At 40.7% G+C, this 26775-nt stretch overlaps 6 protein-coding genes across 9 annotated transcripts; 2 read left to right on the plus strand and 4 right to left on the minus strand.

Moving 5' to 3' along the window:
* Positions 1 to 1636: 1636 nt before the first annotated feature.
* On the minus strand, positions 1637 to 3556 carry LOC135587892 (cation/calcium exchanger 1-like). Its single transcript, XM_065079735.1, has one exon. It carries the CDS (start codon positions 3410 to 3412, stop codon positions 1739 to 1741), a length of 1674 nt encoding a protein of 557 aa, XP_064935807.1. The 5' UTR covers positions 3413 to 3556; the 3' UTR covers positions 1637 to 1738.
* A 962-nt stretch (positions 3557 to 4518) lies between these two features.
* LOC135584530 (uncharacterized) lies at positions 4519 to 11216 on the minus strand. Of its 2 annotated transcripts, none has more exons than XM_065079738.1 (10): positions 10941 to 11216; positions 10190 to 10382; positions 9937 to 10097; positions 9659 to 9804; positions 8580 to 8642; positions 8356 to 8448; positions 7020 to 7181; positions 5777 to 5856; positions 5539 to 5702; positions 4519 to 5201 (listed from the first exon to the last, which is right to left on the minus strand). In XM_065079738.1, the coding sequence occupies exons 1-10, from the start codon at positions 11053 to 11055 to the stop codon at positions 4894 to 4896; spliced, it is 1485 nt and encodes a 494-aa protein (XP_064935810.1). In that variant the 5' UTR covers positions 11056 to 11216; the 3' UTR covers positions 4519 to 4893. The 2 variants fall into 2 exon arrangements, with proteins under 2 accessions (XP_064935810.1, XP_064935809.1); XM_065079737.1 differs by having other exon boundaries at positions 4519 to 5204.
* A 97-nt stretch (positions 11217 to 11313) lies between these two features.
* Positions 11314 to 12597, plus strand: LOC103995094 (histone-lysine N-methyltransferase SUVR3). Its single transcript, XM_009415603.3, has 2 exons — positions 11314 to 12012; positions 12078 to 12597. Exons 1-2 carry the CDS (start codon positions 11364 to 11366, stop codon positions 12464 to 12466), a joined length of 1038 nt encoding a protein of 345 aa, XP_009413878.2. The 5' UTR covers positions 11314 to 11363; the 3' UTR covers positions 12467 to 12597.
* A 103-nt stretch (positions 12598 to 12700) lies between these two features.
* Positions 12701 to 15155, minus strand: LOC135587894 (plant cysteine oxidase 2-like). Its single transcript, XM_065079739.1, has 5 exons — positions 14537 to 15155; positions 14030 to 14151; positions 13662 to 13818; positions 13382 to 13585; positions 12701 to 12954 (listed from the first exon to the last, which is right to left on the minus strand). The coding sequence occupies exons 1-5, from the start codon at positions 14757 to 14759 to the stop codon at positions 12830 to 12832; spliced, it is 831 nt and encodes a 276-aa protein (XP_064935811.1). The 5' UTR covers positions 14760 to 15155; the 3' UTR covers positions 12701 to 12829.
* A 5568-nt stretch (positions 15156 to 20723) lies between these two features.
* On the plus strand, positions 20724 to 22828 carry LOC135587895 (protein VAPYRIN-like). The gene has a single exon (XM_065079740.1). The coding sequence runs from the start codon at positions 20960 to 20962 to the stop codon at positions 22589 to 22591; it is 1632 nt and encodes a 543-aa protein (XP_064935812.1). The 5' UTR covers positions 20724 to 20959; the 3' UTR covers positions 22592 to 22828.
* LOC135587896 (uncharacterized) lies at positions 22773 to 26252 on the minus strand. 3 transcript variants are annotated; one of them, XM_065079741.1, is made up of 3 exons: positions 26101 to 26215; positions 25628 to 25760; positions 22773 to 24591 (listed from the first exon to the last, which is right to left on the minus strand). In XM_065079741.1, exons 2-3 carry the CDS (start codon positions 25658 to 25660, stop codon positions 23032 to 23034), a joined length of 1593 nt encoding a protein of 530 aa, XP_064935813.1. In that variant the 5' UTR covers positions 25661 to 25760; positions 26101 to 26215; the 3' UTR covers positions 22773 to 23031. The 3 variants fall into 3 exon arrangements, with proteins under 3 accessions (XP_064935813.1, XP_064935814.1, XP_064935815.1); XM_065079742.1 differs by lacking the exon at positions 25628 to 25760 and having other exon boundaries at positions 26101 to 26252; XM_065079743.1 differs by lacking the exon at positions 25628 to 25760 and having other exon boundaries at positions 26082 to 26222.
* Positions 26253 to 26775: the final 523 nt, after the last annotated feature.

The following is a 26775-nucleotide window of genomic DNA, read 5'->3' on the forward strand; positions in this document are numbered from 1 at the left end:
GGAGAGTAGGATTTGGTCGTCGGCAGCCGAGTCGTAGGCCACCTGATTACATTGACGACAGAAGTTGCGGAAGTGAACAGTCTTGGATGCTTGAGATCGATCACATTTGCTACAACTGAAACCCTATGTATTCCATATGGTGTTTCAGCTGTGTTACAGGAGACTGAAATGTTATCGACGTATAAAGCTACAAGCTCAGATTCAGAGCCCAGTGAGTGCTCAATCTTCTCTGATCTGGTGGTATGATCAGTTGACTGCTTTCTTTCATTTCCCTGTCAACAAAAAGCTATCATTTAGACATAAATGCCTTGTTGTGCATGTGTAACCATGTCAAGGCAATTGCTGTGGAACAGCTCCACTTCCATGCTCCTCAAGGCTTCAATCATGTTAATGTAATCTTGATCTCACTGACATACGATCTGGCTACAACAATGCTTCTTGGTCTTTTGTTGATCTTTCATCTTTCCTGGGCCTTCTTACCTCCTGGCATCAATGCGACTTCAAGTACTTCTTCCTTGTCCATAGTTTGATCACAGTTCACACAGAATGTTGTGATTTGACAGTTACACCTACTCTCTTTTGTCTTCTTCTTTGTCTAACTTTATAGGAAAACAATGGGAGTTAAATAACCAGACTTGAGTTGGTAACATTTTAGACCATGGCCAAACTTGCAGGTCATGAACATAGACATGGCCTCGCCTTGGCTCTCCATTCTCCACTGATAGCCTCAATCTCATCATCATGTCAAACTGATGCTAAAGACTGACATTTGACAATACAAAATAATAGCAGTCACCTGCAATTATTAGCAGCTTGATAGCAAATTCGGAGGGGGTGGCATCAAAGATGTGGCATTCATGAACTTGGCATATATAAATCTGCAGATGAGGCTGTCAACAGAGCCTTAAAGCCAAAGCTACCCAATCTTGTCCAACCCTCTCTGTTAGATGTATCTGAGGAGAGGCCACAACCAGTCCACAAGAGTTTCCACTAGTTTCAATGGGAGGAGGTCAGACATGGTTATCTCTTTTGGATCCATTCAATTCATGCAGTCCCTCAGACTGACAGACACTGGTGGATGCATCAGAGTAAGCGTCATCCTTTGCTTGTGGACCTCAAACTGCTCTTGGGGAGGAAAGTTCCAAGCGAAGCAGTGTAGGAGAGTCTCCCATGAGTGGGAAAGCATGGATGAGGATGACAGTAAATGCCTTCACCAGAAGAAATTGTAGGCCAGCTGTGACCTATGACTACAATAAGTGATCTTATTTCTTGATTCACTGATTTTTAATCATCACATATTCAAATGCTAAACAAAATGACAGCTTTCTTTCAAGGCTAAAATATGATGCACTTGATGATGCCTTTACTCTGCTGGACCATAACCACCATCACACCAAAAACATGGAGAAACACAGTAGCATTCCTCAATAGACTCCATCTTTTTCTGATTGACTGAAACAATAGCTGCCTTATCACCTAACACTTCTCCTTCCTCTCCAGAAGCATGGATGAGTTATTACTCTAACATGTCCAAGCTCAACAGACTATAAGCTAAGGAATGTTCTCCTTGATATATTTCCACTGCAGAGGACTAGAACATGAAATGAGCATCATTGTCATTGTTGGACTCCCAAACTCAGCAGAATCAGATATTTAAATTAGTATAGCAACAGTATACATTTGTATATCCTATATCAATCAGCACACATCCTCCAATTAAGAGCATCAGAATGGCTTGTTACACGTTGAGAGGCATTCCAAGTTTCACCAGCTGAAGGCTCTCAAAGAGCCTCCAACACAGAAATGTCAAGTAGAAAGCCAACAGTCCAATGCCCAGCACCCTGTCTGGCTTCATCTTCCTCCTTGGCAGCATGAGAAGAGCCCACAGCAGACCTCCTATCAGGAACCCTAGTGTCTCAAAGATAGCTCTATCCTGAGGGACTACAAAGGGAGAGGGGTGTGAAGCCCCAGAAGCCAGCACAAGGGACACACCCAGGCCTACCAATGTGTTGAAGATTGGACCTGCATAGCACCCAGAGATGGCAATCTGAACTCCATCCCCTCGACCACTGACTGCCAATGCAACATTGGCAATCAGGTCCCCCAGTGAGTTGCCCCATGCCAAGACAGTGAATCCCAGAACCAGAGGGCTGATCCCAGCTATGTCACCAATGGCCACCAGCAGTGCCACTAGTTCCCCTGCTATCATGTAAGACCAGATCACACTCATCAGGAACCCACCTGCAAGCCAAGGCAGCAGGCATGTCTTTGGAGGTGCAGACTTCTCGGTGGTCTCAATTGCAATGATCCCCAGCACCATCCCCGCCACGCTACCAAGAACATAGGTTGTAATCCTCTCTTCTGAGCCTACTTCTCCTCTTTGGGAGATCCAAAGAGTTGCCAAGAAGAGTGGGGATAGGCTCACTGAAGCAACTGCAAATGGCTTTGACCATCTCTCCTCGGACACATCTGGTATTGTGAGTCTTCTTGGCAGATTTAGTGGCATCTCTAGCAGATACAGAAACCAGCTCAGGTACTGTGAGACCGGGGACTTCGCATTTGGTCGAACACCTTCTTCGACATCTTTCGCTACGGTGTCTTCTTCTTCTTCCACCATAAGGCCATCAAGAATCGGCACCACCAGTTCGCTCTGTTTCTCCTTGCAGTAATGCCCTGCCCACACTAGAACAACATACGCAATGTAGAGGGACGCGAAGGCCATGGAGCCCCAAACACCGATCTTGCCAACGATCAATATGGCGAGCAGGGAGCTCAGCACCAGGAGGAAGAAGCAGAGGTCACGTATGAAGCTGGACCGGTCGATGGCGACGGACCGAGAGCCCACGGCGATGCTGATGATCCCCGCCACCACGCTCGAAACGAAGAATGCGCCGCCGAGCACGCTGCTGAGGCCGACGTCGCCGACGCCAGAGCCCGCGAAGGACACGATGCTCGAGAAGACGTCCGGCGCGCCGTTGCCGAGGGACAACAGCGTGACGCCGGCAATGGTAGGAGGCAGCCTCAGCACCCCCGACAGGCCCTCTAAGGACGAGCAGAAGTAATGGGAAGCGGTGTTCCCCAGCAAGTAGAAGAGCAGCAACAGCCACAGGAGGAGAAGAGCGTAACCCAGAGGAGGGCAGCCGCCGGAAGCGCAGTAAAAGATTCGGAGGTAATCTATGAAGCCTTGGGGCACACAGGCCTGCTCATGTGTCTTGAGGTAGGAGCAAATGGCTTCATGGTCGTTGATCCTGCGCAGGCCTTCGCAACCATCTTGTTTGATGGGTTGGCGAAGGCTTCGAGGGGAGGAACCGAGATGAGCTGCGAGAACAAGGAGTGTCAGAAGCAGCAGGAAGGAACAGTTGAGGTAGAGAACATTGAAGGCCATGGCTCGAATTCTACATGGCACCAACATAGGCTGGTATGCAACTATGAGAGAGAGGGAGCGAGATAGATAGAGAGAGAGAGAGAGAGAGGTGAACCGTGGATGCTAAGATGGATGAAGGAGAGGAGGTGGGAAAAGGCTCCATGGTCAAAGAAGACCTGTTTCTGTGAAGAGAGTTCCAAGTTTGAGTAATGATTCGAGGACTCGAACTGCGAAAACCCCAAAGAGATACCCTAAACAGGACAAGTTGCGAGAGTAATCAATGGTTGGGATCATGTGGGTTCATTTGATGGCGTAAGAAGCGTATATCGTTTAGGAAGTTTCCTTGGAGGAGTCCAAGTCAATCTGCAAGATTTATTTAAGAGCAAAAGTACCGAGGCAGGAAGGCATGAACTACTACTACTACTACTAGTTAATTTAATTGATTTGGGGGATTTTGCGGCCAACCACCGGAAGCTGCCACGTAAATGCAAGAAGATTCAACACAATAGATGAAAGGGTAAAGCACGCAAGAAGGAAGGAAAGAAGAAAGGTTTCAACTCCCACTTTGGTTTGAATTCTAGATTTAGACCTTTCGAGTCCATACTTTTTTGTGTTGAATTAGAGATATATCCTTCCGAAATTTACAATTCCATCAGTTCCCTTTTTTATCTTTAAGATTCAGTGGGCAGGCCACATCAAGAGGGAGCAGTGGTAAATGCTTAGAATCTTGTGGTTTGTCTGCATTTAAGAGAGAACACATGCCTTGATTTCTTGTGCATGAAGCTCGAGGAATCAAATCCAGCGTTACTGTTTTCTTGATCCCCTTCTTTGTCATGTGGGCATCTGAAGCATCAGCCTATTGGAGAACATTTTGGACATGTGAGGTGCAAGAAATTGTTTATTCCACTAAAAAAGGATAAAGAAAGAAGAGGACATGTGTGAACATGTCATCTTATATTTTTAATCTTGCATTTTTCTTGACTTTTAAGGAAATCCACATATTATACATATAAAGAATGAAATAGAAAGATTCCAAGTACATACCAAGAGACATAAATGTTTCACAAGAAGAGGGCCTTACCATAGAAAAGATTAGATGATGATACGACACACCCCAAAAGAATAAAAAAATCCATCGAGACTTGCAAAAAAAGTGGGAGAAATTAATTATTTTCACCTAAAATTTTTAGAGACAAAAAGACTTACAGAAAATTCACATTACACAGAGATTAGAGTGCAAAGTCAAATACCTAAAATTTCTTTGTTTTCTTCCCTCTTTTCTGACATCCCAAAAAGCATCATGTTCTCCTACACTGATCATTAAATCAACCACAGCCGTTTAATAAACGGTATATTTCACAACAATGATCCTACACTGATCCTCTGGCTTTTGACATGCAAATCATTTTTTTTGCAAAATAAGATGGTTAGTCTAACCTAAGTCTATCAGCACTAACATGAGTAGGAAGTCAGGTTTCATCCATATGTCATAATGACATTTAGGATACTGCGCCCAGCTGAATTCATAATCATAACCACTTGAAGAAACTTAGCCCACTCCCATTCTCCAAGACAGTTTCTTCGGATGAACCCGATGAGCTCTCCATGGTCTCCCCGGAGCTGCTGCCTTGATCAAGCCGCATGCGGTGAGCATTCTCAGCAATCCATTTGGCAACGTCGGGGGTCGACGCCCATTCTGTTAGGGCTGTGTTGGTCGACTCACGTGTGAAGTTATCCCAGTCTTTCTTGGAGAACTTTCTTACTGGCAGATTATGATAGGTTGAGTAGTAGTCCTTGTTCTGCTGTCTCCCTTGCCTGGAGGATGAGTAGCTCTTTCCTGCTGTAACAAATATGAAAACAATCCAACTTCAGAACTCATGGACCCTGGATTATTACATGCAAATAAAAGAGGGCTTCCAAGTGCCATCAATTTTGCGATAGTCAAAACATGCTAGTATCAACTAAATGCAGACATGCTCGGGCAAGATGCTTTGATATGTGTAGTGAACAAGCATCTTGAAGTCTCAACTCTGTAAACAAAGAAGGTGCAGTGATCCAACCGCAAAATGAAAGTCCTTCCAACCATGTATTACTGCATTGAGAAAGATGTTCTTGCAGACGTGCAGAACATGTATGAATAAGAACACCCCAGCAATGCTTATATCTAATTGTACCTTGATACGGTGACAGAGACATAGAAAATGGGCTTGAGCTTCCCCAAAATGCCCTTCCGGGCTCTTTCTTAGATATAGGACTCAAGAATTCAGCCTGCCTATTATAAGGTGACTGCCTAGCCTTTTGCTGCCATAGACTACGATTCTTCACCGGTGCTTGCCGCCTGAAGGAAAACCATGTTTTTCAGTGTGTTGAACACAGCATAATCTTGACAAAACTATTTGTAATTGTACTTACCACTTCTTCGAATTAATAAGAGAACTGAAGTTCCAACAAACAGCCAACGCAGCCAATGCCAAAGGGACATCAAGAGTGCTCTAGAAAGAAAAGTAACAAAGGTAAATGTTTAGCAGACAATTAGATAAAGGAAATAGCTAGTAAGAGAATGGTGATGATGAAAACATGCATTGCTGATGGGATGTTTGATCATGGTAGGATTATTTTACAACAATTCCTCCATCTTTTTCCTATTATATGAACTGCATGTTTTCCTATTCAATAGTTTAAGGCAAGCCTCTCACGTCAGAAAAACATTAGCAATGATAGAAATGAGAGAGAACACAAGTAAAGCTTGATACACTTAAAAGATGAACCTTCACATGAATTATTGGTCAATAAGTCCGCACTCAACATTCAATATTGTTCCAACAACATACAAGGTCAGCACTTTCAAGATAGGGATAGTTCCGCACTCAAAACTTCTTCAGAATGCTTAGGTTTTAGTTTACCAGTAATACTGACAAAAAGAATTCATGTCTTCATAGTTCTAGATTACAGGACAAGTAGTTGATGATGAACATTTCACAAATTCAAGGGTAAAAAAAACAAAAAGGAATCAGATGATCAAAGAGTAGGAAAGCTTACTGAATGAACACCAATCAAGCAACTCATCATATAATCAAGCAGCCAAGCATGTTCTTGAGCACTTAGCAAAATAGAAAAGAGAGATCAGAGCTTTGAACTCTCAAAAGGAGATCAATTTCATGCCCCACAACAATAGGCCAAGAAAAAAGATTCTGGAGGCTGCATATATAAAATCCTCCAATTGAATAAGACCATGCCACATTGCATGCCAAAAATGTGCTAGCCTCTTTTTGGCATGCCACTTGCCACATGGTTGTATCATGTCTCTCCTTGCTAGTCCAACAAGACTCACTTGACACCATCCTCAAATAAGAATACCTAGTATATCATAATTATAGTGGTTGCTAATATACTGAATCCACCATGGCAATTGGATTGTGGGGCATCAAATCTTACATTAGATTGTGATGACATGTTCACCCTTAATACTACCAAATGGTAAAGTCTATTTTCGAACAAACTTGTTGTTACAAAAAAATGCACATTTTTAATGAACAATCTGAAGCAACTAACACATAAAGATACTGCAAAAGTTAGCTTACTACATAAATGAACCATTTCAAGAAATAACATAGAGCTTAAGGCATGATGCATGAATTGATCATGAAGAACATACCTGGAGGATAAATACAACCCCAGTAAAACGCATTGCCCACTTCACAAACTGTGCTATGCCAGCATCTACAGTTCCATCTTCAGAAAGGACAAATTTTCGCACTATCCAGTAGCCCAAAGCTGCTCCTGACAAGATTACTCCCACTACTATAAAAACTGAAACCTGTAATTGAGAGAAATTAGCAAATAAAACTTCAAGGCCAAAAACATTGTAAGAGGTGTTAGCAAATAAAAGTTCAAGGCCAAAGACATTCTAAGAGGTGTTAAAACTAATAACATTCATGATAATGTAAGCAGATATCAAACAACTTCTACTACCATAAAGGCTGGCGTCAACTAAAAATTTGCTGTTAAAATAATCAAGCACATGTGAGCTTCGATCAGAAATCAACTATGTTGCTCGGACTTGCATATGAAATGTTGGATGTGATACAGACCCCAAAGGTTGACATGGCTTAAACTCTAATTTAATATATTTAGATACAATTTAAAGGAAATCAAGTCTAAAATACAGTACAGGGATAAACAAAATGTTTGGAGATAAACATTTATATATTAATATGATCTAAGATGCATTTATCATAATTTGAAACATGTTAAATTTTTATAATACTATTGAAAATATTATTTTTTCCCTTCATCTTCTCTTCTGTTTTCTCTTTTCCTTTCCAGTCCCTTCTCCTCAAGTCTTCTCCATTCCTCTTTCTCTCTTCTTCTCTTCTCTCATCTCATCCTCTTTGACTCTTCCATTGCTATTGTAAAGGTTGTTGTGATCACTTCTACTGAAAATGTTGGTGTAATCACTTCCATTGCTAAGATCACTGAGATGTTGGTATGATCACTTCTACTGAAAATTGCTATTGTAAAGGTTCAGCATGGATTCCGAGTACAAAAGCAAATAAATGAACTATGGTCAATATTTTATTATGTTCAAAATATAAATAATTGATACAAACATATAATTGTCTCATCTATAGTAAAAAGATCATTATTAACAAAACACATGAGTTCCCGAAAATGTCCACCAAATATACCTAAGTATCCTAAAATACCTGATATCATATATATATATATATATATATATATATATATATATATATATATATATATATATATATATATCAAGATGTATCCTGCAAGTGCCCTAACTGAGACATACATGATATTAATAAGAAAAGCAATTTGAAATATCTGTGTTACAATCTTTCATACACTAGTACACAAGCAGCACTAAAATGAAAAATGAATCAACAAAGGGCAAGACAGTCATACAGAATATTCCCCAAAGCATAGTAGTAAAACTCCATATTAACAGTATCATGAAAATAAATGCTTACAGGATTATGCAACTCTTCACTCAAGCCAAAAGTAACAAGAACAGAATTGACAAATGTGGAGAAGTAGTGTGCAATAAATGAACCAACACCCAGCTGCAAGAAACACAAAAGTAAGCAGGGCTTTATCCAGAGGAAAATATTTTGGAATAAAGAAAGTTTGCCGTAGTAAATATCTAAAGCATGTAAAAGCAAAATTGGGCAATAGCATGGAAGGAAACCCTTACAATAGATCCACAGATTGTGAAGTATAGGATGTTTTTCCTGCCTGTGGGTAGTAACTTCATCCCCTATATCATGCATGCAAAAAATGGGTCAACATATTTTAAACAACAGAGAGCAAAATGTAAAATTGTCACTCTATTAATCAGTATCATAAGTAAAATATAATGTAAGACAAGAAATTAGTGAGAACCACCACCTTCAGGATGACCTAAGATATATAAATTACCTTTGCAAGCAAATAAGAACTTACAAATTCTACAAATAAAAACTACACAACCCTGCTTACTCACATAAAATATCCAATAAGGATCATGGTGAGTATGTATTGTTTTTAACACAAGACTCTTGAAGAAGAAAACAGGTAGCAAAGGTGAAAAACAGACAAGCATTGTTTCCTGAAACAGCTATAGTCCAACCAATCCAAGAATAAACCAGGATCATACCACTAAAACTTTTACAACTAGCTTATTATATTAAGATACCAATAATAGTATAGGTTATAACCAAAAGACACATCATATGTGTAATTGAATGATTCTAAAATGATATTTATAGGATCAGGAACATGAAAAGTCAGTAAATACAGCATCTTTCCTGTCAAAAGCTTTATAACAAACATCTCTTATACAAACATCAAATTATGCAGAATTAACCACTTGCAACAATAAACTCAGTTCCAATTTCCATTTTAAACATCCCTTGGATATTTCACCAAGATTACCAAAATCCATTTTCAAACCTATCCCTCAATTTTCTCCATCTTTGTGGCCATAAGTTCACATTTTCTAAGATACAATGGATCCATTGATATCTCCAATCTAGCTAAAGATTACTATCTATCAGTTTACTGCATTTGTTCTTGACTGAAACCAAGTCCAAACTTACCCATACATGCAGCAAAAAAGCATATGAAACTTATGATTAATTCTTTATAATGATCTGCCAACAAGATTCCATAGCGCAACTTAACATGTAAAAATCTATTCTATTAGTTTCACAATTTAGATTCATGGCCTACAAATCTAGAGATGTCCAATTTCCAAGTTGGAGGAATCACATTCAAATATTAACAGCAAAGTACCTGAAACAGAATGATCAAAACAACAAGAAGAACTCCTAAGGCCATTGAACTGCTGTAATAGAAAGGCACCCAATTGCTGACAGTAGGTGCCATGAGCAGCAAGAGAAATCCAAAACCAAGGCAAACCAGGCGCCACTGTTGAAGCTCTGCAAGTACCAAAAAAAAAGGGTGGGCTCTGAAGCTTATGTTATTTGATGATAAAACAAAAACAAGTTCAAATGTATTATATGCATTTCATCACAGAAAGTGACAATACAACTAGGAAAAGAATGATTTACCTTCCTCGAGAGAAACTGCCAAGGAAGTAGATATTTTATCAAGAATTTTAACATCAATATATCTGTCATCATAGGGTGATATCACTGAACTCCATTGGTTGTCTCGAAGAGATTCCCACTTCTCCTCCTCCTCACATTGACATAAACTAGTAGAAGCATTCCTGCAATGAGTTCCAAAACATGAAAACAATATTTTTCTAACAAATTGTTTTAACTCTGGATTTCATCCGAGATGGAAATGTCAGATGCTAACCAATGGAAGCAAACTCGTATCTTTCCTCCAAGTCTTTCAGGAATGGATTCTGAAACCTTCAAAGCAACACGTACAGAACTGGCATATGACTTGAGGTTCAACCTTGACATGCCAGTCACACGAACCCGCTGACATGAATGTCCAGCGTATGGCAATGAACTGAATTCTAAAACTGGATTTTCCAAATTAATGTCTGCATCAAAAAGGACATATGTATGTAAATAATGACTCCAACCAAAATGCTGCTAAAATAACAAACAGGATAGTTCAAGGAAACATAAGTAGCATAATGAAATTGTAATTGCCATCACAAGACAACCTTCCCTTAGGTTCTTGTAAATACTCCAGAAGAATGTTTATCTTTCCATCAGTAGTTCGAAGAAAAAGAAGAACATGCACATTTATGAGAACAGAAAGCTAAGTGAACGAAACACTAGAGCGATCCGGTTGAATGCTTACCGATGGCAACGACATTGAATGACACGTTACCAAACTTCCAACAAAGAGCACTTCTTTGATGAGAATCCGCAGGCAGAATTCAAAAAATGGGAGAGACCATTTTGGATTTCGGGTGTTTGATATAGTACTCAAACAAATGCAAATATCAGGAAACAGAAAACCCTAGAATGCATAAAACCACTCGAAAGATCCGCCTAACAAGGAGGACACCATTCGAATCGTCCATCCGCGAGGTTTCTAAGGCGGGCGAACAACTTTTATCGCTTACTGAAGGGGATGGAGGCGTACGTACCTTGGAGAGGCGCTTCATCGCTCGAAGCGAGGACCAGCAGAGAGTCGTGAGAGAGAAGGGAGAGAAGGAGGTGGAGGACAAAAAAAGGGGAAGGAAAGGTGGTGGAACCCTTCATCGCCCTCTTCTCCGAGATCGTCTCCTCTCTTCCTAGACAGACGAGAGACGAAAGCGTGGAGGTGACCGCCCCCTATAGGCATTCGCGACGGTCGATTTGCTTACTCGTGACGCACCGACTCGTGAGCTTGACTCGGACCGGGTTTGAGTTTGCGAGCGACTCAAATCCAACTCGGGTCAGGATCGGATGATTTTCCCAATGTTTGATGCACAAAATATACATTTATTGAGCGTATGGACGCATAAATAAGTGTAATATTAGGGCCAATACTTCTATCTCTATTCACAGCCGGTAACATTTTAAGATCCATGAGGAGAACCCGCGGGGGAGCGGACCTTCGGCAATGGGCGGAGCTCGTCCTACCGTGGCTTCCGCCGCCGGACCTAGCTGCCGCCGCCTCCACCTGTAAGGCCCTCAGCCGCGTAGCTAAATCCGTCTCCTCCCGACGCGCGTCCGATGCCACCCGCGGCCTAGAGCGCCACTCCATCCCTTTCCTCGACCCCACGGGCGATGGTCAACCCTACTCGTATTTCCTTTACACCCGATTCCCCGTCCTCGCCTTGTCCTCACCGGCTCCCTCCGCCCAGCCGTGGGGCGGAGACCCCGATAAAAATCGAATCTTGGATGCTTCTTCTCTGGCGGTCTTCGAGTCCCCGATCACGGGAAGCGGCGCCGGTTGCGGCTGCAACGTGTGCGCTCCTCTGGCAGTCGGGGATTACGGTCGCTGCCCGTGTTCGAGCCCCAAGATGGGATCTTTCTCAAGTTCCAATGCCGGAAACGGAACAGATCTGATGACAGAGTGCGGGACAAACTGTTCTTGTGGAGTTGAGTGCGTGAATCGATTGACTCAGAGAGGGGTTTCGGTTAAATTGAGGATCATTAAAGATAGGAATAAGGGTTGGGGATTGCACGCTGCTCAGTTCATCCATAGAGGGCAATTTGTTTGTGAATATGCCGGTATGGGCTTCTTATCCTATTTTCGCTGCTTCTCTGTCATTGGACAATGATTTTGCTCTGTGTAGGTGAGTTCTTGACGACAGAAGAAGCAAGGAGGAGGCAGCGAACTTACGATGAGCTTGCATGTGGTGGTAGGCTTCATCCTGCCCTTCTGGTTGTAAGAGAGCATCTTCCATCAGGCAAAGCATGCTTGAGAGTCAACATCGATGCTACTAAGGTGGGAAACATAGCTCGTTTCGTCAATCACTCGTGCGATGGTGGCAATCTCTCGACAGTCCTGGTCAGGAACTCTGGGTCATTGCTTCCGCGACTCTGTTTCTTTGCTGCCAAGGATGTGGTTGATGGTGAAGAACTCACCTTCAGCTACGGAGTTGCTGATCTTACAAAGCAGGGTCTACCTTGCTTCTGTGGAAGCTCCTGCTGTGTCGGCAGGCTGCCGTCAGAAGAAACATGAACTCCGGTGGATGATTACGTTTCTCATGGTTCTGCTGACTGTTGACTGTAGCCAAATTTAGATTTGGTTCACAATCTCTTTCCTCATTGTTTGGGTTGATTCCATGAACTGAGATTATTTTTTTATGATGACGATGAACATATGTTCGTCACAAATTCCATATGGAGTGAATCTCATCAAAACCAAGAAAAAAATTGTTCACGACACTGAGTTAACGAGAATCGACAAGTGACAGACCAGAAAGAGGAATAAAATTGACGCAATCACCTAAAAAAAAAGTTCTGCCTTTACACACCCTGACATCAAACTCGCACCAGGAAAAACCTATGGAGGATGGCAACTAAATCCTGGTTGGAACTTTGGTCAACCATCAATGACAGGTGGGCCCAGATATTTTACGCCATCCATCTCTAAATCCTTGGAAATGTCAATCTCTTCCAGCCATCCCAGATCATGTTTCTCCTCTCCACTTTGGTCAGTGGCATCATCTGCACAAGGTCCATAAGACTTTATAAACGAACAGAAATCATCTGTCTTGTTCAATCAGCACCAAACAAACAGATTAATCAGTGACATTATGCATGGCAGTAATAGCCTGGCAAAATAGTTGGGTGAAGTCCAAAATAAAACATTAGCATTAAAGACAGGAATCATACATAGTCAGCATTATGACACTGGTGAAGTCAAAGAACCACATGGTTTTCAAACAATAGGAGAAACAAATTCTAAAGGAAAAGATGTTTGCAATGTTTGCAAACATTGATACTGTTTGCAAAACATGGATACTGTTATTTATTACAAGTCCATTGTAGTGTCAACTAAGATGCATATATTGGGCAGTAGGAATCAGAATCCACAAGCAAAGAACAAAGTCGAGCAACATGCATCTATTCGTAGGAGCTGATCATTGCTTACCTAAATATTTCGTGTACGGATGATCGCGATAATACGTTATGTCGCGATTGTCTTCCTTTGAGTAAGGGGGTCCAAGAACATCGAGCACAGCACAGGGTGTGATGGCTGTGAAGGTATGGATGTTTCCCCCAGTTGTTGGATAAAGAATGGAGGTGTTGCAAGGTGCAGTGAAATCGGAATCGACCACCAGCTGTGCCGGCCTCACTGCAAATTATACCACATATTGCCATGGATTGAGAATTTGGTAAGATGGAATCAGAGAGAGCGAATGGGAGCTCACTTTTAGCTGAGGATGCGGAGATACTTGATTTATCGGGATCGATCCAATCGTATGATTTTATATGCATCGATCCCAATAGTAGCTTGCTGAAAACAGTCATCTCAGGGTGATTATGAAGAGGAATAACTGCTGTTGGGGGCAAGAAGAATATACACATCTGCAAGGAAACATGAATGAATGTATCAAAAAACAAGAACATTCTACCCCGCATGCTAAAGGCACCTTCATCAAAGAAAGGGAACTTCCCGATAAATTCTTACTGCTTGTTTAGGAATCTATATGTCATCATGTCCAACAAATGCATCTTGCTAAGAGTGCAATTTCTCATGGTAAGCAAAGCATGGTGCCATCAAGGGGGCAAGTCTTACCGAAAAGTTGTCGCATTGATGTATGGTGGCATATGTGATCCTTGGAGTTCCACTGGAAGAACTTTTGGACTTAAAGAAGAGTATGTCCGTGCTTAGCCCAACATCTTCTGGTCTCATTTTATCTGGAGATGGATAGAATCTCACATGGTTAGAACTTCCAGTAAGCACGGCGTTCAAACTTTAGCAAGAGCATGCGTTCAATGTTGATGATGAATACAAACTAGAAGATTACTGGGAAATTTTGTGTGCATAAAAGTATGAAATGGGTATAAATCGAGTTCTATCCGAAGCATGAAGCCAATAGAAAAACCTAGTTAAGTAAAATATTATTTATGGATTGGAGTTCGTGCCTTCAAACACAGAGCATGGGTCGATGCATCAAATCTTACTTCAAGTTGGTATCAGCGCAATCAAAGAACGAATCTACAAGTATTAAAGACCAAGAAAGATACGACTATGGTTCGGATTCGCGCAAAGCAACGCTAGCAGGAGGTTCGGAGACGATACCTAAGAGGAGCTTCAGCATCTCGACGTCGGCGGGCTCCGGCACGGTCCCGGGGCCCTTGAATACCGACTTGCAGGCCACGAACAGCCGCTGAATGGCGGTGGAGGCCGCGTGCACCCTCCGCCGGGTCCTCCGGCTGCAACCCTGCTTCCTCACCAGCCTCTCGCCGTTCCGCTTCGCCCCCACTCGCTTTCCCTCCTCCCCATTGCTCGCCTCCACCTTCATCCCGTCTCGCCTGCAAGACGTAATGTTTCGCCGTTGGCGATTGTCGAGACGTCTCAAGGTCCGGGCTTTACACGCACCGGAGATCTAATATCGGCGGAGAAGTGGGAAAAGACCAGACATGGAGCGGATAAGCTCGAACTAAGGATCGGGATCCACGAAGAACAGTGGAAAAAATGGAACTTGCGCAAGGGAGGATTGGACAGGTGGGGTTATATAAAGGAGGGGCGGGGGGGAACAAAACCATGGGCCATCGCATGGCTTTGGCTTACGAAATCTCCATGGTTTCATGAAGCGAAGACCACGAAACTGCTCGAGTTCTTGGCCCCTTTCGGCTCCCTCCCCGCCTCCACCAGCCTATTTGCCATCCCGAAACAGCTCTCCCCGACCGTACACAGATTGCTGAGCACCCACCTCGTCCTTTTTTAGTGTCTCAGTGTCATCGGTGAAATGACCCAAATGCTCTCATCGATGCAGGACGTCGTGTCTCATTGTCTCGGTGAAAGGACCGAAATACCCTCGTCGAGGTTGCCACGTCGCCGGACCAGTTTGGTAACTTCGCAAGAGTCACTGCTGTCAAAAAGAAGGGGCACGCCGGTCGCCAAGGAGTCCCCTCCCGTCCACGTGCCATGTCCACCATGCAAAAAATGCTTTCTGCGTGTGATTTTGACACGCGTCATCCTCTGGGTGTACAAAAATTGACGTAGATGAGACTATGTTTGCTACGTCGTTCTGTCTTATACGGAGTCTGGTGGGAGCGCCCTTTCATATCCTGACCCACCACGGCCGACGCCATCGTATGCCACATGTACGCTCGTGAGCATCACGTGCTGGATCGCGCTGCTTCATAAATATATGTGAGCACGCATAATTTTGGATACACACGCGTATATGGCCATTAAAACGTTGCAAATGTATGATATGATAGGAATCCCGATGCCGGTTCAAAAGCAAACCAGCATCCCACTCGGTTCGATTGGTAAGTCGGTCCAACCAGACCGGTCTCCCGACATAATAATTCCGCATTAACCAATCGCTTCGGTGGTGGATCGATTTAGTCCATTACCATTCCTGCCCGACGCACAATAACTTGTCAGGGATGCGGTCCATTCCTGCATTTATAGTCATCGTCTACTGCTGCTTTCTGTTGGTTCCATTGACACATGGAATGTTTCGGCAGGCTTGGGTATTTCGTACATTGCAGCACAGATCCTGTCGCTGGACCATCTTTTCGCATGTGTGATACACGAGATGAGAGCATCGTTCAGAGTTCGGGCATAGTGTGGGACAAATGTGTTGCTGTGAGAATGTCTCTCTTCCAATCAGCTATTAGCGTGATGTTGTTTTGAGGAAGCCATTGCATGGCTGTGGCCAAGGCTGGGTGGGACAACTCACGAAAAGTGCAGTCCACGTCATTAAAATAATATTTTAATTGTCAATATCACATATATATATATATATATATAATCACTTATGATTAAGATTGTTATAATGGTTACAGTATTATCATCGATTAGACGTTATTTATTAATTTGATGATAGTATATTAAATTAATTTATTAAAGATTAAGGATTCAATATCTCATCTTATATATTTTACCTCTTAAATATTTTTTTAGTGATAATGTACCATATATTTTTACTAAAAACTAGGGTTCAAAATCTTACCTGATATATTTTACATCTTGAATATTAATCTAACAATGATGTTTTTTAAATATATTTTTTTAAAAAAATATTAACTATCTTAATTAGTAAAGATTGGGATAGTTTATTGTATGTTTTTAATCCGAAAATTTACATTTTTATTTTTTAAGAAATATATATATCGTATATACTTTGTTGCTTTATGCACATCCACTTATGTTATTTTGCCATAATCTTACAATAACACTGTGATCATAAATTCAAATTTTCTTTTTGGTTTTAGATTAGGTGGCTTCTCATTGTCGTTTAGAATTGTTGGATGAAGTAAAATTAAGCATAGTTTATGTTATTTTGCCATATCATTACAATAGCACAGTGATCATAAATTCAAATTTTCTTCTTGATTTTAGATTAGGTGGCTTCTCATTGACGTTCAATGGCTACATAACCTTATTAAAATGGTTATTATGGTTTTATTCTCAAATTTTATTATAATCATAAAAAAAAGTTATTGAACATGTATGAGCATTCTAAATATTTTATTTTGGTTATTTCCAAAAAAATTTATGTAGCAATTGGTAATTTTACAAAATGATGATCTTTTAAAAATACTTATATTTTGAGTATTTTCTAATTGGTACCCTTTTTTATTTTTTTCAAACAATGCTTCTAACTTAAAAATATCTTAAGTACCCCTTTAAAAAAATTTGTCACCATTTTTATCCATTTTTATCAATTTTAAATTACTATAATATTATTCAATAGTGTTTATAATGCTTTATTGATGTACTGAAAATACTATAAATGTTATTAACTATAAACGACAACATATCATATTTTTTCCTTTGATTATCATTACTTGTATATTATATTTTTAGGCTTGTAATTAGTTTGATTAAAATTAAAAGTCTATTTAGATCATTTATAATGTTTTCGAGTAGTCTTTATAGTGTTTTTATTATGATAGTCAAAATATTGTAATAAATTAATTTTTAATTTTCATTTAGGTAATATTATTCTTTTAAGTCATTATTAATATATATTTGAATGATATATAAAATGATTTCTAGTATATTTTGATTCTATCTAATTTATTTAAAATATTTTTAAGTAAATCTTATAATATTTTTATTGTGATAACTAAAATGCTATAATAGGCGAGCATATTTGAAAAATAATTTATATAATTTTTAAATTAGGAGCATACAAGTCTCGCGACTTGTGATACCAACTACGACAAGATTCATTTCTCTTTCTCATGGAACGATGCTCTCACGATGTAAGGCCAGTCGTTCGATCCCCTCTATACTAATCCTCGACTTCATTGTTCCCGATATGGGTTTTTGCTCAACAATGTTACGTTGATCGAATGTCCTCTACTCGTCGATTGATTATCCAACAAATCTGCTCCCCGATTAAGCACTTTAGTAATCATCTACTATGTCGTCATTCTTGGTTTTTTTGCGTAAGAAGGTTAGGTAAATTTTAAGTGCTTTTCATATCTTTACCAACTATGTCTTAGTAGTGGTTCTCCCTTCTTGCTTGTGTTGGGGATGGAGGAGCAAAGAAACGATAAAAACATAATACTACGATGCAATTAAAAAGAATAATTTTGATAAAAAAAATGATATAGTATTTAAACAAGAGGATTGACATAGAACACTTACAAGATATTCTCAAGTGTATACTCCTTATCTTGCTTCATAAACTATGGTCCTATTTATAGGACCTAGAGGCAACTACCTTACTCCATCATGTCACTTATTATTGAGTTACGTATAGGAACTACCTTATAACTTATAGATTATGGGTCACTTCTTAAAATATGTCGATAACTACCTAAAAAATGATAACTACCTAGATAACTACTATGAATCAATTCTGAATACTCCTCCATGATTCATAGTTACATATACCGATTTGTAACATGAAATAAACATGCTTTTGAACTAGAAGCGACTTGGTGAGGATATATGTAACTTGTTCATCTATTACATAATATTTTATTACTATGGCTCTATTTGTCATAAGATCTCAGATAAAATGATAACGTATCTCTATATATTTCATTTTTCCATGAAATATTGAATTCTTCATCATTGTAATTGTGACTTTGTTGTCACAAAATATTTTCGTTGCTTCCTTTCGTTCTAATAAAGATCTTCAAGAAGTCTTCTAAGCCATATTGCTAGACAAGTTACTGATGTTGCGACTACATATTTTGCTTCCGATGTCGATAATAGTTGTTACTTGTTTTTTTGAACTCCAAGATATAGCTCTTGATCCGAGGTTAAAAATATTATCTGAAGTACTCTTTCTATCATCTAAAGCTCCTGCTTAATCACTATCAGTGAAACCAAATAATTATTTGAGATATCATTAACTTATAAATAAGTTATAAACTACTTACTATTTTCTTCATTTTCCTCCACATAGTTTGTTTGTTTTTCTCTTTTCTAACAATCTGCCTTCACGTGATTAAACTTTTTATAATAATGACATTGAATTCCATTCTTGTAGTTTTTTTTATTATAATTTGATTGCTTTTGTTTATCATGCCCATTAAAGTGTCCTCTTCCTCTTCCATTTCCTCTACTACGAAATCCTCCAATGCCACATTCTTTTCCTGTTAATTTTTTATCTTCTTTTGAAGTAGAAGACTCCCCCTTAATCTGAAATATTTTTTCTTTACTTTTTTCAAGTGACATATTTAACCTTGCTTCATGTGCTTGCAAGGAACTCATTAGTCCATCAAATAAAAATGTAGATGAATCTTTTGACTCCTCAATTGTGACAACAACATGATCAAATTTCAGAGTTAAACTTCTCAAATTTTTTATAATAATTATATGATCAGGAAGATGTTTACCATACTACTTCATTTGACTAACAATTTCAGTAACTCAAGAAAGAAAATCTTACACCGATTAATTGTCTTTCATGAATAAAATTTCAAACTCACGATGAAGGATTTGAAGTTTTACCGTAATCACCCTTGATGAGCCTTGAAATTCATTTTGAAATATAAACCAAGTTTGCTTTGAGGTCGTCGCTGCTGCAATTCTAGAGAAGATTGTCTCATGTACAACTTGTTGAATGAAGAACAATGCCTTTCAGTCATTCTTTCTATTCTTCCTTCAGTCTGATTTCGTCATCTGGATCTATATATCCATTTTCTATTAAGTCTCAAAGATCTTGAGACTTGAATAGAGTATTCATCTTGATATTCCAAAATTCATAGCATTTGCCTGAGAATATAGGAATAAGGGGTTGAAACATGAAATTGCCATTGAAAATTATAATGCATAGTTCAAATTGAAACCTGGCTCGAGTACCATAAATGTTGAAGATAAAGGAGCAAGGAAATGATAAAAACGGAATACATGCAATTAAAAAAGAATCATTTCAATCAATGTAGTATTTAAACAAAAGGATTAACATAAAACACTTACAAAATATTTCCAATTGTATATTCTTTATCTTGCTTGAGACACAATGATCCTATTTATATGACCTAGAGGTAACTACATAACTTTATCATGTCACCATGATTGAGTTAGGTGTAGGAACTATCCTATAACTTTTAGATCATTGGTCACTTCTTAAAACATATCTATAACTATCTAGATAATTATTATGAATAAATTCTCAATGGTTTGTTCTTGTTCCCAATCTTGATGTTCTGCTCGATCATTGTTCTTGTCGATTGGAAGTTCTTCATCGGATCTTTAACCTAATGCAACTATTTTCCTTTGATCGGAGACATTCGCCTCCTTTTCTTTTCGCCTACTGTTTATGTGGTTATGTGTACCTTGGATCATCGGGCCCCGATGATCCAATCGACGAAGATTTTGCACTAGGAACAGCAGCAAGTGTATAAAGAAACCCTTCCTTCTTGCAATGAGCGGAGGCTGGGCGTACAACCAAGGATACTAAGAACAGTATCCATAATAAAGAAGACTCCGGTGTCCAATTTGCACAGAGCAAGTGCAGACAAACGAAAACCACATGATATTACTAAGCACAAAGAAGATTTGTTTTCTAGGAAGACACAACTATGAAGTAGATGGCCTCAAATGAGGCTGAGTTTTCATAGCTTCCTTATTCCACAATAATACAGCTTAAGACAAAACTCTGACGTTTGCTATGAGGAAAAGGCCGGTTTGCTTCTTGTCCTTGAACGGCTATCACAGAAAATGGTGTTTCTTCGACGGAAATGACTCTTAAGCTGCATCATGCTCCATGGACATTGTCAACAGTGAGATGCTTATTCTCGAATAAGCTATTAGTAGAGCAATGGAACTTTTCAGCTGACGTACCCCTTGGTTTGCCAAGAAGAGGTCATGGCAAGACTTTGGTATGATTGATGAACTGGTCAGCCTTGTTCTTCTCACCCACCATATGGCAGGCATCCTCTTCTTGTCGCCGGCTGTTCCTTGAGCTCTCTTTCACAGCTCTTAAAGCCGCCTCTCTTCTCCTTCCTCAATCGTACCACATTCGGTGATGGGCTGCAGTTGCCCATCGATTCGTGTTCGATAGAAAGGAGGCTTCCACCCATGGATAGGCTGATAAACCTGGAGCCGTCCAGCCAGGTCGTCATCCGCATCGAACCCACCCAGAAATGCTGCGGTGAGCTCACCCTGCGCAATGTCATGTACACCATGCCGGTCGCCTTCCGGCTCGACCCCGTCAACCGGCTTCGCTACGCGATCCGGCCCCGGTCGGGCATCATCGCCCCCTTGGCTACTCTCCTCGTGGAGTTCACCTACCTCCTCCCCCTCGACTCGCCCCTCCCCGACTCGCTCCCGCGCTGCGACGACCGGTTCCTCCTCCACAGCGTCGTCGTCCCCAGCGCTTCCCTCAAGGTCCCCGCCTCCATCTCCGACTCGATCCCCGGTGAGTGGTTCACCAACAAGAAGAAGCAAGTGTTCATAGATAGCGGCATCAGGATTTTCTTCGTTGGATCGGCCGTGCTGACTCGGCTTGTGGAGGACGGGTTGATGGACTCGGTCAGGGAGGTGCTGGAACGGAGCGAGCCGGAGTGGCGGGCCGTCGACTCGGTCGACTCGGAGGGTCGGACGCTGCTCCATTTGGCCATCACCCAGTGCCGGCCGGAATTGGTTCAGTTGCTCCTCGAGTTCGAACCCGACGTGGAGGCCGCGGACCGGAACGGCCGGACGCCGCTGGAGGCGGCTGCGGCCGCCGGGGAGGCCCTGATCGCAGAGATCCTCATCGCGCGGCGGGCGTCGGTGGAGCGGTCGCGGGGGTCGGACCTAGGCCCGCTGCACCTCGCCGCCGCCGCCGGCCACGCCGAAGTCGTCCGTCTCCTCCTGCTCAATGGCGCGGCCGTGGACGCGCCGGCGGCGGACGGGCGGACGGCGCTTCGCCTAGCGGCGGAGGGGCGGCGGCATGACTGCGCGAAGCTGCTGCTGAAGGCGGGAGCGAGGGTGGACGCCCGTGGCGGTGCCGACGGTGGGATGCCGCTACACGCGGCTGCGGCCGGCGGGGACGAAGCCATAGTCAAACTGCTGCTGACCAGGGGTGTAGCGGGGGTTAAGGAGGTGCGGAACGCAGCGGGGCTGACGGCGTACGACCTCGCGGCGGAGGGAGGCCACGTGAGGATGCTGGACGCGTTGAGGCTGGGGGACGCGCTGGCGACGGCGGCGAGGAAGGGGGAGGTGCAAGCGGCGGCGCGCCTGGTGGATAGAGGCGCAGCGGTGAACGGGAGGGACCAGCACGGGTGGACGGCGCTGATGAGGGCGGCGTTCAAGGGGAGAGTGGAGGCGATACGGGTGCTGACGGACAAGGGGGCGGAGGTGGAGGCCAGAGACGAGGACGGCTACACGGCGCTTCACTGCGCAGCCGAGGCTGGGTACGCGGAGGCGGTGGAGGCGCTTCTGAGGCGGGGGGCCGACATCGGGGCACGCACTGCGAAGGGAGCGACGGCGGCAGAGATCGCCGCCTCCCACGGATACGACGGCATCGTGAGGATCCTGGCCCGCGGAAGCACCGCGCCGTTGGTGGAAAAGCGAAGGGGCGGAGACGTGGGAGCAAAGAAGGGAAAAGAGAGGGAGGGGCGGAGGAAGAAGAGTGAGATCGGTGGCAGCGACGGCGGCAGAGTGGCGGTGAGGAACGGCGGTCGGTTCCACAGGGCCAGGGCGGCGGTGGAGGTGGCTTGGTCGCACTAGTGTGGGCCGGGTTGTATCGGCATTTTGCGCTATATTTTGTGGTTTAAGTCCCAATTCTTTTATTATTTGCCTTAAAACTCTTCTTCTCCTGCTGAAAGTACACATTGCGTGTGATTGCAAGTACTCGTGCAAGAATAAACATTTGTACATCAGGAGACCTGGGCACCAGTCTCTCCTCAAATGAAGGAAAAGGAAAGCTCAGCTTCCATGCCATGGCTCCAAAGATTACATGTTTAACGTTTGTACAACCCAGTGTGCAGGAAGAAACTATCTTCCGACTTTTATATATATATGTGCAACAAAGCCAGGATATCACATTCAACTTGATTACTATGATCTTGTATTAATGCTTACATAGACACACACTATAGACCGAAAAGTGATATAAGCTAACAAAAGCCACCCTCGGAACACATCAGAAAGCTAAGTTGCATAGCCATTTACTCTTCCTTGGGTATTTCCACCTCTCGACCTCCCCCTTCTGCTTCTTGTATCAGTTTCAAGATGTCGGCCTTTTTGGCTTGTAGATCTTCCATCTTGGCTTCAATCTTTTCTAACTTCTGTTTGAGCTTCCCAACATTCTTCTTCTCCCTTCCATCAAGCTTCTCCTTCTTCTCTCCCTTGTCCTCCTTCTCAGTTGCTTCACCTTCGCTTTTTTCCTTCTTTTTCTTGTCTTTTTTATCCTTTTTCTTCTTACCATCTTCATCTGCTTCCTCTTTCATAGCTTCTGCCTCTCTGACCTTGTGTTCATCTTCATTTGAATCACCCCCAACCTTGCATTTGGCTTCAGCATGTGCCGACTCCGTTTTGTGCTCCAAATCTTTCTCAAGCTTGTTTTGAAGATCTTCATGTGTCATTTGGTCTGCTACCGTCACTATTCCCTTCTTTTCCTTCTTGCTTTTCTTGTTTTCTGTATCGTCCTCTTTTTCTACCTTCAATTCATGTTCACCATCCTTGGTTTTCTTTTTCGTCTTTTCCTTTTCTTCACTATTTTTCTCTTTCAGTTTCTTTTTTTCCTTGAGCTCTTGCTTGCATTCCATCTCTTCACCCTCCGAATCTCCATGTTTATTCTTCTCCTCAGTATCTTTGTGTTCACAAGGTTTGTCACCATTCTTTAGTTCTTTTTGTGAGACTTCCTTGGCATCACTTTTGTCTACTTTGGACTCATCGTGTTTGTCCTTCTTTTTCTCCTTTTTCTTGTCTTCCTTTGATTTTTTATCTTCGTCCTTTTTCTTCTCATCCTTCTTCTCCTTTTCCTCATCTTTCTTCAACTCGTTAATCTCATCCACCTCCTCATCCTTTTTCTTATCTTTCTTCTCATCCTTCTCCTTTTTCTTGTCTTTCTTTGACTCGCTAATCTCATCCACCTCCTCATCCTTTTTCTTATCTTTCTTCGGTTCTCCATCCTTCTCTTTGTGTTTCCTCTTCTCCCCGCGCTCACTATCTTCGTCCTTTTTTGCTTTCTCTTTTTCCTTCTTCTCAACTTTCTTCATCTCCCCATCCTTGTTCTTTTGGTCACAATCCTCATCTTTCTTTTTCACTGTTGATTTATCCTTTTCTACCAACTCTCCATCTTCTTCCTTCTTGTCCTTTGATTTACCTTTTTTCATCTTCTCTTCTTTATCCTTTGACCCCTTGTCTTTCTTCTTGGCTTTCCCCTTATCCTTTGTATTAACTTCTCCAGCTTCTACATCTCTATCATTCACTTCTTTCTGTGTTTTCTCCTCACTCTCACTTCTGCATTTATCATCGTCGTCTTCATGCTTGAACTTGCCCTTCTCTTTCTTCACAGTTTTTGTGTTTACTTCGACCTTGATCTCTTCATTCTCTTCTTTTTCTGTCATTGTACCCTTTTCTTTTGTTTTGAGCTTGAGATGAAACTCCTCCTTTGCATTCTTTACCTCAGCGTTGCCGGCAGAGTCACATTTCTCCTCCATTTGTGGATTGGTGATTGATGGGTCTCTGCAGCTAAAATGCCTTTTTTCTGCTTGAAATAAGACCTGAAAATAACAAAAAGTAGCAAGACATTTAGTTTCGAGTACCACATACCACATGTTGAAGATTTTACACAAGTATTTCTTCCAACAAACACTAGCATAATCAAGTTTCCTATTGCATCTGATATGTTTGAGATATTTATACAGGAGCTTTTTGGATATATCTTTTCAAAGTCCTGCTTTGTCAAAGTGTACTGTAGCAACAAAATATTTTTAAGTATCTTTTCACATTCTTTACTATCAATTGCTGCTATTATCACATCCCAATATAATAAATATAAATCACCACTTCAAAATCCATAATTTATATTTTTCATTCAATATTCTTGTCTTCACATTACTAAACATTTTCAACTTGAAAAAGATTAACATGCTATAAGCGACTAAAAAGTCTCTTCCCAAGCCTCAGATCTAATATAAATTAATAGGTTTCTTTGAAAATAAATATAAAATAAGAACATATGAGCGATAATATATTAAAACTTTTAGTAATACAATATTAATTCAGTAAAACAATCTAATAAATTCATGATCTCAGATTTAAAACTAATTAAATTATAGAACTTCACACATAAATCCTGTCTAATTAAATGAATTATAATTATCATTTTAATTCAAAACTATAATGTTTACAATTAAATCGATATCAAAATAATTTGGTTTAAGATAAAATGATAGAGATTTTGTAAAACTTATCAATTTATGATATAAGCTTAAAATAACATCATAACTCATGCATCATCATCATGAAATTAAATAATTATTTTAATGTCAAAATTCAACAATTAATATTTACTAATAATAAGATTTTAAATTTGAATTATTATTATGCATCATAAAAATGTAACAATTATAATATCAAAGATTTCAAAATATAAATCAAAATTTTATAAGAATATTATTATCCTCAAATTCACATCACCAATTTTAATTATTTTCTTAATCATATTATAAGAAAATTGAAGGGTTCAAATAAAGTAAATCATTAATTATGGTAATTTTGATTAATGCTAAGAGGAGAAAAATGTGAGGTGATTACAACTATGATCCATATGCAGTAAAAATTGCTCATCTTGGAATCCCAGTGATGAACACCAAAAGCATTGTGCTGTTTCTGACGGACTGATGCCTCTGAAATGTTCAACCCTGTCTATGCTTGAATCAGAGCTTACCTTTCAAAAGAACATGTGAAATCACAGCTAGTTATGGTCGATTTCTCCACTAGGAAAATATCCAACATATATAGCTCAAAAATCTTGGCAGATTTATGCAATAGATCTGCATCAGGTGACTCCCAGACTAATGACAAAGCATAAAATGAAGTCTTTATCTCTATGATCCAACTTAATGACGCAAAAATCCGGCTATGTCCCAAACTTTGGAGATCCAATCAAGTCAGAAGAACTCATACAACACCTAAAAGACAGAGATCTTATGTTTCTACTGAAAACAGGAAAAGAAAACCGCTGAAGAGCCAGGGAAGAAGTCCTCACATGTCCAAAGAGAACTCACCTTAGCTTAGCAATAATCCTCAACACCCACTGTCCTCCACTACTGATCCGACCTTGAGACTTCCATCTTCTTCAACTTCTACTCTGGTATTATAATGGAGAGAGAGTGAGAAAGAGTAAAGATGGTGCCGGATCCTTCGGGCAACCTTCGGGTCTAAGAAAGACCCTTCGAGGGTCTAAGAAATAGCCAACTAGGACTTCAAGATTTGTGCTTTCATCAACACTGACTGGTTCTCATTTTTGGTTCATCAATTACAGTAAAACTGAGAAAAAGAGTTATGGATTAATATTCATTTTAGCGTGATTTTGATGATGAACCGGTCTAATTTTTGACGGACCCACTTATATTTTTATTTATGTCTAAAATAATCAGTTATATTTTAAAAATATAACATATTTTTAAAATATAATAATTTTTTATTAGTATCTAAAATTATTTTTATATTTTTAAGAATATAACATACAAATCTCTTTTATTAAATATAAGTTAATAGACATTAGAGTCTATTTATCTCACATATTCATTCATAATAAATTATTAATATAATAATATATATAATTTAAATTAAAAAAAAATATTTTATCTCTTTTGATTTTGATCATTGACCACTTAGGCCCTTATGCTTTTATTTACATCTAAAATAACCATTATATTTTTAAAAACATAACATATAAG

This window comes from Musa acuminata, chromosome BXJ1-8 (assembly GCF_036884655.1).
Source record: "Musa acuminata AAA Group cultivar baxijiao chromosome BXJ1-8, Cavendish_Baxijiao_AAA, whole genome shotgun sequence".
NCBI classification, from domain to species: domain Eukaryota; kingdom Viridiplantae; phylum Streptophyta; class Magnoliopsida; order Zingiberales; family Musaceae; genus Musa; species Musa acuminata.

What these genes read in the sequence shown, in the direction of transcription:
- LOC135587896 (XM_065079741.1), bottom strand. Translation starts at nt 25,660, where the DNA reads ATGAGCAATTTTTACTGCATATGGATCATAGTT. An exon ending in ACTGCATATGGATCATAGTT is followed by an intron (nt 24,592 to 25,627) that starts GTAATCACCTCA and finishes TGTTATTTTCAG; the next exon opens with GTCTTATTTCAAGCAGAAAA.
- LOC135587895 (XM_065079740.1), top strand. Translation starts at nt 20,960, where the DNA reads ATGGATAGGCTGATAAACCTGGAGCCGTCCAGCCAGGTCGTCATCCGC.
- LOC135587894 (XM_065079739.1), bottom strand. Translation starts at nt 14,759, where the DNA reads ATGAAGGTGGAGGCGAGCAATGGGGAGGAGGGAAAGCGAGTGGGGGCG. An exon ending in GATGCTGAAGCTCCTCTTAG is followed by an intron (nt 14,152 to 14,536) that starts GTATCGTCTCCG and finishes ATCCATCTCCAG; the next exon opens with ATAAAATGAGACCAGAAGAT. An exon ending in TCCGTACACGAAATATTTAG is followed by an intron (nt 12,955 to 13,381) that starts GTAAGCAATGAT and finishes GACCTTGTGCAG; the next exon opens with ATGATGCCACTGACCAAAGT.
- LOC135587892 (XM_065079735.1), bottom strand. Translation starts at nt 3,412, where the DNA reads ATGTTGGTGCCATGTAGAATTCGAGCCATGGCCTTCAATGTTCTCTAC.
- LOC103995094 (XM_009415603.3), top strand. Translation starts at nt 11,364, where the DNA reads ATGAGGAGAACCCGCGGGGGAGCGGACCTTCGGCAATGGGCGGAGCTC. An exon ending in ATTTGTTTGTGAATATGCCG is followed by an intron (nt 12,013 to 12,077) that starts GTATGGGCTTCT and finishes TGCTCTGTGTAG; the next exon opens with GTGAGTTCTTGACGACAGAA.
- LOC135584530 (XM_065079737.1), bottom strand. Translation starts at nt 11,055, where the DNA reads ATGAAGGGTTCCACCACCTTTCCTTCCCCTTTTTTTGTCCTCCACCTC. An exon ending in CGATGAAGCGCCTCTCCAAG is followed by an intron (nt 10,383 to 10,940) that starts GTACGTACGCCT and finishes TTTTTGATGCAG; the next exon opens with ACATTAATTTGGAAAATCCA. An exon ending in GGCAGTTTCTCTCGAGGAAG is followed by an intron (nt 9,805 to 9,936) that starts GTAAATCATTCT and finishes TGGTACTTGCAG; the next exon opens with AGCTTCAACAGTGGCGCCTG.